The 12,556-nt window shown below is 37.5% G+C and overlaps 1 protein-coding gene across 1 annotated transcript in view; it reads right to left on the bottom strand.

Moving 5' to 3' along the window:
* Window positions 1-10,970, bottom strand: part of LOC132267368 (uncharacterized) — a 31,058-nt gene extending 20,088 nt beyond the window's left edge. The window contains exons 1-6 of the mRNA XM_059768533.1: window positions 10,457-10,970; window positions 9,885-10,020; window positions 9,707-9,776; window positions 9,483-9,576; window positions 8,325-8,538; window positions 598-739 (exon numbers count right to left, since the gene is read on the bottom strand). Coding sequence (XP_059624516.1) covers window positions 598-739; window positions 8,325-8,538; window positions 9,483-9,576; window positions 9,707-9,776; window positions 9,885-10,020; window positions 10,457-10,781 — 981 coding nt within the window. The 5' untranslated portion in view covers window positions 10,782-10,970. The remainder of the gene's footprint in view (window positions 1-597; window positions 740-8,324; window positions 8,539-9,482; window positions 9,577-9,706; window positions 9,777-9,884; window positions 10,021-10,456) is intronic.
* Between the last annotated feature and the right edge of the window lie 1,586 nt (window positions 10,971-12,556).

The following is a 12,556-nucleotide window of genomic DNA, read 5'->3' as shown; positions in this document are numbered from 1 at the left end:
GAGAAGAAGAGAAGAAGAGAAGAGGAGAAAGAGACGTTTTGTAAAAGAAAGAAAGTATGTTAGCCTGTTAGGGTTTCCCACACCTCTCACCTATTTATATATTAAGAAGATACAATTACAATAGTGTCCTTAATGCATAAAAGAAATAATAATAAACTCTCTAGCACCTGTTAATAGCCTAGTTGCTCCATAAGAAAATACTTATCAGAAGATAAAAGTTAATGTGAAAAGAATATACGAGAGCTACTCCAGCAAGGAAAAGGAAAATTAGAGCAATGAGAATAAAGAATCAATACAGCAAATATAATAATAAAGGAGACATCAATTAGAACCAAATAAAATGGAAAAGCAAACACCAAAAAATAACAAAAAAAGTAAATAAAAAGAAGAAATGGAAAAGCTATCAGGAAAACTGATTTGGTTGCTTCCATGGCCATTTAGTGCAATTTTATTAGACAATTCCACTAGAAATATGGAAGCAACCAAATAACCAAATAGTTTGTGCACTAATGTTTACTTTTATAAACCCTTGTTTCATAGTTAGAAATAGATATGGAATTACTATGTGATATAAAACTCAAGAAAGGAATTAAGTACTTTAATCTTTTCAACAGCATCTTCATGTCGCGCATTTACAGTGTGAGTGGCTCCAAGCATTTTGGCATTCTGCAGTTTCTCGTCTTGAACATCCACAGCAATGATCTCAGAGGCACCAAAGGCCCGTGCTATCTGCAAACAACTGGACCATGTAATATAATTAGTCACACAGAAAAGTCTCACCTAATAACAGTGATACCAAATCAACAGCAGCAACTAAGTATTTGAAATTTGAAGTTAGAGCAGCACCCACCCAACCCCCCAAAAAATTGGCAGGCGGGGTAGGAAAAAAAAGGGAAAATAGGAAGGACATTTGCTTTTCTGAGTTAAGGTGAGCTAAACTTAAGGGGAGAGGGGGGAGGTAGACAATATCAGAAACCACCTTCAAGATTACCTTTCGTGATGTTTCCAGAAGATCATAAGTGTTAGCCAAGATGTAACAACCACGAATTATGGATGACTTAACATATTAGCAGAGATATGATAACCACTGATAAGTACTGAATGTTGCACATTCAAGCCCCTTTAATCATGTTTTAAGTTCTTATTTTGTCCGTTGTATAGATTTTATGCTATTTTCTTGTCTTTCATGTTTTCAGGTGTTTCTAATAAAAGATGGCCAATTCAATGGAATGTGGAGCTCTAACGATGAACTCGGGAACGCAAGGTCCGGAGAATGAATCAAGGGCATTCTAGGCCCCGAGCATAGTATTGAGAAGAACAAGACTCAGAAGGAGACTGAGGATTAGGCTGAGAAGGATTCAAGGCAAAAGGAAGGCCAAGGCCAACACAAGCCTTCAAGTGCTCGGGCCTACCATCCGAGCGCTCACAATGCACCCCAGCTCTCTCACGCGCGCGCATGACAAGCCCCCTGACAACCCTCGAGCGCTCAGAGGTTGCCATCCGAGCACTCGCATGACAAGCCCCAAGCGCCCGAGAGTCCTTGGGAGCACTCGCAAATGCACTCCAGAGGAAACTTTCCTTAGCCGAGCGCTCGGACCCCTGCCTCCGAGTGCTCGCAGCTACTTTTTCCAGCCTGTATTGTTGACTTTAAAAAGTCACGTTTGACCCATGTTTTGGGGATCTTGGTCTTCTTGTCTACAGATGAAGGGACAAGAATTTGGTAGCCTATATTTCTAACATGTGAAAGCTACAATTGGGGGAGATATATATTTTCTAACAGGACAATTCTAGGGGGGCTTCTTCTTGTCTTGAAAAAGTCGAGAGAGAAAAATATTAGGGGAAGAAGAGAAGTGCAGAAATGGAGCTTGGGAAGATGAAGTTTGCAGCTTCAATGAAGGCTTCAACCATGCAAATTGACAACTAAATCTCCTCCTAGGAAGTTGATGCAGCCATCTCCAAGTAAATAAGTTTTGATTTGTTTTATTTTGGGGAAAAATGATGTTAATGCATAGCTTTATTGTGTAACTTTGATATTGCAAGCAATATATATCTTTTAATGGAGTTTAATGTTTATGCTCTTTCATGATAAAACCCTTTTCTTGTCTTAAAAAGCTTTTATTGTGCTTGGACCGTGATCATCTTCAAAGTGACAATGGAAATGACAAGTTATACACATGTTTACATGGCATACAAGGAAAGAACTTTGATATATCATACCTAGGAAAGACAAATCGTGCTACACATTAGATTAATTTAGATAGGTAGACGATTTGTACCAACCAAAGATGAACAATGCTTAGTTCTTGAATTGTATGTGCATTTATCCTCTTGAGGAATTCGTTGTGAGTATAAGCCACACGATTCATTTCTATGCTTAATATTGTTTTCCCTATGACAAACATAATCTGATATAGTTACAACGGGTATGGTGAAATCACTTCCCTAGCCATCTCTCCATTTGCAAACTTAATCGTTTAATTTCAATTTCCGGTTTAGTAATCAATTTCAAGTGTTTTAATTTGACAAACAAGAACCAACCATTCAATCCCGAATTGAACCGGAAGTAAACCTTGCAAATTTGACGACCATAAACTTCGCAATCTCCGTGGTTCAACACCCTTTACGTAGCCATATCCTATGAGGATTAGTGCTATTGCAAATAGTTTTTAATTGAAAAGAACACCATGTTTTGGAATACATCAGCCACAGATCATGGAGTTTGACTTTATTTATGCATATGTCTAGCCATAGAATCTGTTGTGATTTAATTTAATTTCCTTTCTTGTAATATTAACATGTCTTCTTTTTATCTATAAATACTAGAACTGTGAATGAATGATTTATGTCATTCAAGCCTTTTGCACAGTTATGACAAATGCAACAAACCCAAGATAAAACCAAGAATCACGACAGAAAAGTAAACACACCAAACAAAGATCATAAAGATTTATACGTGGTTCGGCAATAGCCTATGTCCACGGTTGGGATCCAGCGAAAGTTTTCACTGTGTATAAAATCGGAGATTACAAGTTTCAGCCCCTCACTCTGTTTCTGTACGAATTTCAAAGTCTCTCTCTTACACTACTCCTAACCCTAAGTGCCCTTATATATTAGACTACAAGAGACTAATTAGGGTCATCTGGTCACAACGCGACCCGGCACTAAATTCGGGCCACAACATCACAAATCTCCACCTTGGCTTGAATTACGCCAAGCTTCGCAATCTTTAGCTACTCCTTTCACAGCCTCCACATGCCCCTAAAGGGCCTCAGCAACTACAAGTACCGATCAAGTCCAGACAGTGTCTGAACTTGAGAGTAGGAATGACCTTAGTCATCATATCATCGGATTCTCTGGTGTCCCAATCTTCCTCACTGCAATAGCACCATGTGCAACCACATCTTTGATGAAGTGATACCTGACATCAAGGTCCTCTCATGGAACTTCTGATTTTTAATCAGATGTATGGCAATCTGGCCGTCGGAAAACACAGTCAAATCATCCTACTGCAAGCCCAAATCACCAACCAAGCCTCTCAACCATATAGCTTCCGTCACTGCCTCTGTTGCTGCAATTTACTCGGCCTCAATAATAGACAATGGTGCCAAATCACCTGTTGATGGAATTGGTACCTTCCGCACTTCGGGTCTCACTTTTTCATCAGTTTTATATATCCCTCAATTTTCATTCAATTTATTGTCAGTTTGCAAAATCATATCAGATTTAAATTGCTCAGTTACTTTTTCTCCGTCCCGTTGTGTCTTTCAGGATCTCAAGACGAAGACGACGATCGGTGGTCCTTACTACTTCCAGCCAACTACTGCTCCGACAACTCTACATTCCACCTCCTCTTCAACTTACCAGTGGCATTGTCGCCTTGGACATCCCTCTTCAACTAGTCTTCGAGCCTTGGTCCCTTCTTTAGTTAATTTTTCTAAGTTTAATTGTACTACTTGCGAACTTAGTAAACATCGTCGGGCTACTTTTAAGTCTCGTTTTGATAATAAAAGTTTAAAATCTTTTGAGTTAGTACATTCGGATGTTTGGAGACCAGCTCGTACTACTAGTTTATTTGGTACTCGTTATTTGTGTCATTTATTGATTATTCATGTTTAACTTGGGGTTTATATTCTTACAGATAAATCTTAAGTTTCTTTGTTTTTCAATCCTTTTATGCTGAAATTCAAAATCAGTTTGATGCAAAATTATTTGTTCTTAGAACTGACAATGCTCTTGAATATAAACTTGATGTATTTTAAAAGTTTCTTAAGTCGGGGGGCATTATCCATCAAACATCTTGTGTTGATACCCCTAAACAAAATGGAGTAGCTGAACGGAAGAGTGGCCAACTCCTAGGTATCGCTCGTGCCTTAATAATTCAAATGCATGTTCCAAAACATTTTTGGTCAGATGCAGTTTTTGTCGTTTCTTATCTTTTAAACCGCATGCCTTCTAGGGTCCCTCAAGGAAAATCACCCTTCCAAATGATGTTTCTTGACAAAAACCTTTTGTCCATTCTTCCAAAGGTGTTTGGGTGTGTCTGTTTTGTTCATAATCTAAGCCCGGGACGAGACAAACTTGATCCTTGTGCTCACAAATGTATTTTCTTAGCTTATTCTCGCACTTAAAAGGGATATAAATGTTACAGTCTAACTTTTCGTAAACAATTTGTTTGTGCAGATGTAACTTTTTTTGAGGATGTTCCTTATTATTCCCAAGAAGGCAGTGGAGGACTCTATTCTTCAAGAGTCTATTCTTCCAACTCCAGATTTTGATTCTGACATCCCACCAACTCTTCGTGTCTATGCTCGTCGCCGGAAAAGAGTAGTTAATCATGTTCGAACGACTGAAGTAGTAAACCCAGCCTTGCCACTTCCACCAATTGCTTCAACGCCCGGAGATTCTTCCATCCCTCCAGACTCTGATCTTGATCAACCTATTACTGTTCGGAAAGGTAAACGGTCTTGTACCAATCACCCAATCTCTAATTTTGTATCGTATAATAAATTGTCCTCCTCCTTCCACGCTTTTTCTTGGTCATTATCCTCTATTGCTCTTCCTAAGTCCTACAGGGAGGCACTTGCTCATCCAGGGTAGAGGAAAGCTATGGAAGAAGAAATAAACGCTTTAAAATTGAATCATACTTGGGACCTTGTTCCTAAGCCTGCTGATACTCAGCTTGTTTATTGTGGTTGGGTTTTTACTGTTAAACAGAAGCCTGATGGTACTATTGACCGTCTCAAAGCTCGACTTGTTGCTAAAGGCTACACTCAGACTTATGGCCTTGATTATACTGAGACGTTCTCTCCTGTGGCCAAACTGAATTATGTTCGTGTGATAATCTCTATTGCAGCTAATCTAGACTGGCCACTTCATCAACATAAAGTTAAAAATGTCTTTCTGCACGGTGACCTTACTGAGACAATCTATATGATTCAACCACTTGGGTTTGAGCATAAGGGGGGGGGTGTGTGTCATCTCAAGAAGTTTATCTATGGACTCAAACAGTCCCCTCATGCATGGTTTGAAAAGTTCAGTATAGCAGTGGTAGCTCATGGTATGACCCGAAGCCAAACCACTCTCTTTTTTAAGAAAATGAAACATGGTATTGTGATTCTTGTGGTGTATGTAGATGATATCGTTATCACCGGCAATGACAAAGATGGGATACAAGTTCTAATCCATCACTTGAGTTCTAGCTTCCTTGTTAAGGATTTGGGGTGGCTCCGTCGAAGCAAGGCATTAGTCTTTCTCAGCGGAAGTATATTTTTTATCTCTTAGAGGCTCTGTTACATGGACTCTTCAAAAGTAGTGAAGTACCCGTGTCAGACACATATCTCTCGGACATGGGTATGGGATATGTGTCCGACACTTTTAGTTGGACATGTACTTAAAAAACATATACAATCATTCAATTACTTTATATTATTACTTTAAAATGAGTTAAATGCCTATATTGAACATTATATTAGATAAAAATATTACTTTACTCTAGAAAATAAAATAAAATAATTAATAAAATGAATATTTAGCCGTGTCCGTGTGTCCTTCTATTTGGAGATTTGACACGTCCGAAATACATACCCGTGTCCGACAACCGTACCCGAGTCCATGTAACATAGCTTACAGGATACTGGATATCTTGGTTCGAAACCTGTAGCTACACCCATGGAGACTGATGTAAAACTTAAGGTGGATGATGGTGACCCACTCGATGATCCAAAGATGTATCGGAGACTTGTAGGTAAACTTATTTACCTCACAATCACTCGTCCAAACATCTCTTATGCAGTCAATGTTGTGAGTCAGTTCATGACCAGTCCTCAGGTACCTCACATGGAAGCAATTGTACACATCTTGAAGTATCTCAAGGGTACTTCGAGACGTGGTCTGCTTTATCGATCTTCTGGACATCTTCGGATTGAGGGATACACAGATGCAAATTGGGCCGGTTCTCCTTCTTCAATCGACGGTCCACCACGGGTTACTGCACCTTCATAGGAGGAAATCAAGTAACTTAGAGGAGTAAGAAACAGTCAGTTGTGGCTCGTTCCAATGTTTAAGCAGAGTACCGTGCCATGGCACACACTGCTTACGAACTTACTTGGTTGAAAACTCTTTTACAGGAACTTGGGATTTCAGTTCAGTACCCAATTCCTCTCCATTTTGACAATAAGGCAGCTATTCATATTGCTAACAATCTAGTCTACCATGAGAGGACTAAACACATTGAAGTAAATTGTCATTTTATTCAATCTAAAGTTAACTTGAATGAGATTGTTACACCTTTTGTTCCTTCTGGTAGACAGCTGGCAGACATCTTCACTAAGGCACTTCCCAAGAACTCTATTGATTCCATATGTAGCAAGCTGGGAGTTATTGACATTTACTCTCCAGCTTAAGGGGGAGTGTTGTACAGTATTGTATAAGTTGTTACGTTGTACAAGTATTGTATGAGTTGTCACACGTGTACAATTAGTATTGTATGAGTTGTCACCTACCCTCATTACCATATATAGAATTACCATGTATAGGGTTTACTTGTTCTCCACGCACCTACTCCCGTAACTTCTCCTATATAAACACCATTATATTATTCTATTACTCACTCAATAAAATATACGTTTTCATATATTCTCTTTCTCTCTCTCTTTCAACAAGTCCAAAATACTATTGAAACCGATTCAATGCAACATTGAAAGTGGAGTTTCACAAGGATTTTAATTCGTTTTGAACTCTAATTTGGCAAATGACTTTTAGAATTATAAATGTAATTTTTCTAGGATATTTTTGTGTGGAAAGTTACAGAGATTTAAGCGATAACCCAAAGATTCAAAACCCTAGTTTTTAATGTTTCTGTTAGCTTTCTTTTCTCACAAGTATGAACTTTGATAGAACCCCCTTGAATGGTTGTGATTGTGTTGAGAGCATAGATCTTAATTGATATTAATTTACATCAACTGGATTTCCTCTTTAAACTCTTGTAATAATGGTGTTCTTTAGAAGAGTTAAAAATCATTGCGAATAGAGTAGATTGTTCACGAAGCAATCCTATTCTACGTCAGCAACCTGTTCGGAAGATCGTAGGAGTGACTTTGAAGTCGAAAGCTACTGGACTTGGGTTACCAGGAGTAAGTCTGAGACAGTAAACTAGTTATTGGCAAAGTGGTTTGGGTATCAGTCTAGGTAACTAGTCAGTATAACTTTGTTTCAATATAGTGGATTGCTTTAATCTGGATTACAGTCGTGTGGTTTTTTCACGCGAAGGTTTTTCACATAAAAAATCTGGTGTGCAACTTTTTGTTTTATTGTTTGATTGTAATTAGTGAGGATTTAACTTGATAATTTAATCAATCACAAAAAATAAGCAAGAGGACCTATTTACACCCTCTCTAGGACTTTAGAAACATCAAATATCACTAAATTAACTAACCAATTCCGCACGACACAACTCACAACACAAACACCCAACTCTAACCTCCAAATTAGTGATTCCATTCATGATAATGTGGATAAAATGAGGGGGAAAAAATAATATTTATTAATATATTTTTTTTTTATGTATTCCTACCATATCCATGTTCTATTTCTTTGCGATTTGTCATATTGCCGTGTCCGTATCATGTCGTACCCATGTCCTTATCCGTGTTTCCTCTAGAAAGCCAATCCAACTTTATAAGCATGTAAGCATCAATCGATCTACTAATCACTAAATAATGAAGTGGCAGGTTGAGTAAAAAGATGAAATAGCAGCACGCATATGAAGATCATAAATTTTAATTAATCCAAAAAAGGTAAAATAATCATAAGTTTTATCCTTTTACCTTGAGCCGACGCCCCCAATGCCAATCACAGCAATAGCATCCCCAGGACGCACCTGGGCTGCATGAGCCATAGCACCATAGGCAGTAAAAACTGCACAACCTAAAATAGCAGACTCTGTGTAGGGCAATGAGTTGGGTAGAACAGATAACGCATGTGCTGGCACAACACAAAATTCAGCAAGGCCTCCCATGCTGTACATGTATATCGGTTTGTCTACATAGATCAGGCATATTTAGTCATTCAAGTATGCATTCATTGACAGAGCAATTGGTAGTCGTTTAACTCAGATAAATAGATAGAAGAATCACTTAAAAATTCAACAAGGATGAAAGTTGAGACTCCATTAAGAAAACAACAAAGAAACGGAAAGTGCAGACTTGCTCGCATGCTTATGCACAACTCTTATCATTAATTACACTATTACTCAGCAGAAGATTTAGAGAGAATGATCTCTTAGGCTTCGGCCTTTGTATAGCTTTCGGGATGCGTTCCCCTTTTGAACGCTTTTTAATACACTTTTACTTATCAAAAAAAAGATTTAGAGAGAATGATATTGATTAGTATATGGGTTTTATATATTTGGAGAATGCCTATGATAAGGTCCATTGAGATATAATACGAGGCAATAGAAAAGCAAAAATAGGTTAGAGTCAGTCCTTCTTAGAAGTGGGGAGGCTTCCTTGCCTCCCCACCAATTGGGGGTGGAAGTGTCGACAAGAGGAGTAACCTTCAAGGTGGAGGACAGGGGTGTAAGCATGACAAATCTGATCCAATATTAACCCCAACGGTATTTTCAACAGCTTATCACAATCAAAAAGACTTTGAAACAAGGAAAGGGGACATTTCTATTTGATATTGAGAAACCGAGCGGAGATGACATTGGTAATTACAAGATTACAATAAAACAATTTTATAGCCACTAGCTCCAAGTTTCACATGCTAACGAGAAGGTGCAACGCGCCCAAATGATTACTAAAATAATTTATATCAACCGATTAACATGCCTCAAACTAATATTTATCCAACATACAGGTAGCACAAATATAAATTAAAGATGCTCAACTAGGATCACATTAACAAATAACAATGCTATATAAGTAGCATAAATTCAATTTGAGATTAACACAATAAATTGTTATCAGTAAAAGCACAGTTACCATTGCTGCGGAGGAACAACCGTGTTTCACCGTCATAGAGAGTTCCTTTCGCTCGGTTATAAGCAAAGAAAGCTTCACATAAATCATCATAACCCTGTATAACTCAAAAATTATTGATGTCAGATTGATGCTATGCAATGACTACAAATATTACATTCACAGAAGCAATCTTGATGTCAAAAGGGAGAAGAAAGCAGCTTAAGCAACAGTGATGCAGATTTTACCTGATTGCAGAAGAAACAGCTACCGCAAGGCATTATGAAAGCTCCGACAACACGAGAGCCAACAGGTAATCTGAAAAATCAAGAGAAAACTCATTTCATCATCTGTTTTGAAGACACCCCATGCACTAGGAGTTAAATGCGATTTATGTATATCTCTTCTTTAGTTAAGCTTTTAAACCTTTCAATGATTCTGGTGTCTGTGAGGGGACCATGTTCGACCACCTCACCCGTTATCTCGTGCCCCACAACACAAGGGCTAGCAAATGGAAGTTCACCTTTCAATACGTGAAGGTCAGAGTGGCAGACCCCACAGGCTGCAGCATTAGAAATGTGTGAATTTCATTGTAAAAAATATATAGTTGAGAAGATTTTCTGCACAAGTCTAAGATAGTAAAAAATAATAAATAAATAAGGGGAAATTTCTTAATTTACATCATTTAACCTTTGATTTTTTTTTTTTTTTTGGAAACTCCTTTTGTAATCTTTATACATAAATAGAGACATAGAGATAGCCTCCTCGAATCACAATAATAGGTTTTTAAATTTATATGCGGATAAGGCAAATCCTCCTAATTTCTGTAAAAATGAATTTTTTTTTTTTGGGTAATGAAGAGAAAAATGAAATTTATTGCAGCAGAACTCAAAGAAATTGGGTCATTACAACGATAGCATACAAAAATATAAAACAGGAATGGTGGGTTTTGTTGATGAAGTAGAAAGTTGAGATTGAGATTGAGATTGAATACCCACCCTTGGTTTTGATGAGAACTTCACCAGCTTTGGGGCGAGGAAAGTGGAAATCTTCCATGGTGAGAGGCTTATTGGGTTCCCAAAACACAAATCCGCGCATGTAAGAAGGGCCGCCGGACAGGTGATACGCCGATGATGAGACGACGGACGAAGACGACGACGACGACGATGATGTTGAAGACCGCTGTGTCGTCTTATCAATAATACTAGTAGTGTTGGATCCCAAAACACTGACACCGCGCCGCAATGATCCCCTCCCCCAACTCCAACCGTTGTTTCTTGCACCATTGTTGACTGCGCTACGGATAAGATGGAATAACCCCATAATCACCTCACCTCACCTCACCTGATTCAATTCAATTCAATTTCACAACTGTAGTATATCCAACTATATACTACTACTGCAATTTTCTTTTTTTCTTCTTCTTCTTCAGCCCAACATAAGAACCAAAACTGTGAAATGGCCGTCCAGGCTGGCCTATTTGTATAGGATGAGTAGACTGAGTAAGTGCTTGGGAAGGCCGAGGATTACTTAAAAAATCAATTTTTGTTCTATTTTTTTTATTATTATGGCAAAATGAATCTAATCACCGATCCAATCTTGGGGAGAAAAAAATACTCCATAATAAATAAAAAATTACCTGTCTACAAATTAATTGGCTAAATCACACGATCATTGGCGTGCTTTCTTGCTCTAGCTCCCATTTCCACTATTTGTGTCTTTTGTTTCCACTATTTATGTCTTTTGTTTCCAACAAAATTCTACTTTTTGAGTATTTTGAGTATTGTTTTGAAGCTTGTTTAGTAAAAAATTATTTATTATAAGATTTTTTTAGTAAAAATATGAATACATGTTTAGTAATGTTTGTAAAAATCAAAAGTTTTTTAACATAAATGCTTCGAATTTGAAAATATGAAAACATGTTCGGTAACGTCAATGTTTCATAAGCAAAAATATAAAAACATGTTTGGTAACCTCAATTTCTAGGTGTAGGTTGGTCAGACCCACACTTGGAGATACCAAAATAATATGGCAAATGTTGAAAGAAAACTAAATTAATAAATATAAAAATCTCTAATACAAAATTCCGAATCATAAATAATGAATCTTCAACATACAACTTGGGAATCCGAATATCATGGAACCCTAAAAATCTCATACTGAAAACAACACCTAAGTTTACTGAACATTAAATACATGAACTAAATCAATTGAGCAAAGATGAATTTCTATGTCAACGACACTGGAAGAATGATGATGATTGGTCTCTAAACTGCACGAATAACCTCTACGCCTGGTACTGACAAGGACCTGAAAAATATAACAATAAAGGTGGGTCAAAACCCACAAACAAGTTTTTTCTACTGCCATCCAAACGGAGACCCAATAAACGATACAACCCTAGCCAACTCATATAATATCTACATAGTCAATAAATACATATATACATACACACTAAAGACTCTCACTGGACTATAGGGCAGACTCAACCGGATAGTGAGTATCTCATGAAAAACGCACACAAGGAGGTCACCAGTCCTCCTTCTACCGGAGCACACACATTTCCTATATTCAGCTATCCATCTCAACCGGCAATATACGCCTTAGCCCTAATCACTGATCCCGAGACCTGAAACTCATATCATGCTCATATCATGGTACACATAATAATGATATATATCTAGTCATATCCACAACAATGGCGCACCAAATACAAACTACCGTAATCATATCCTAACGATGGTTCAAGAACATATAAAATAGTATAACCATATCTTAACAATAGCATGTCACTCATATCCTGACAATGGCATGATATAGAATGAGTCTAAGCTTATTAACTATGATACCCCTCGAATCCGAGACATGGGTTGATCAGGCACAAGCCCAAACCCGAGGGAATATCAAACAATTAATATATAAACGAACATAGAATACCAAAAAGATTTAAGAAAATGAATAATAAAGTTGAAAGAATTATTAAATATAAAATCCTCCAAAATTAAAGATTAAAATAATTCAACTCTCCAAAACCTCCAAGAGTACAACTTAAGAATCCATCTAGTGGACCCCTAAATAAAATCTCAAATGATAAGTAA

Source organism: Cornus florida, unplaced genomic scaffold (genome assembly GCF_030987335.1).
Source record: "Cornus florida cultivar Cherokee Brave unplaced genomic scaffold, ASM3098733v1 CherokeeBrave_3.0.0_Hap2_Chr07, whole genome shotgun sequence".
NCBI lineage: Eukaryota > Viridiplantae > Streptophyta > Magnoliopsida > Cornales > Cornaceae > Cornus > Cornus florida.
The sequence above is the reverse complement of the archived record's forward strand: the minus strand, read 5'-3'. Positions and strand labels throughout refer to the sequence as shown.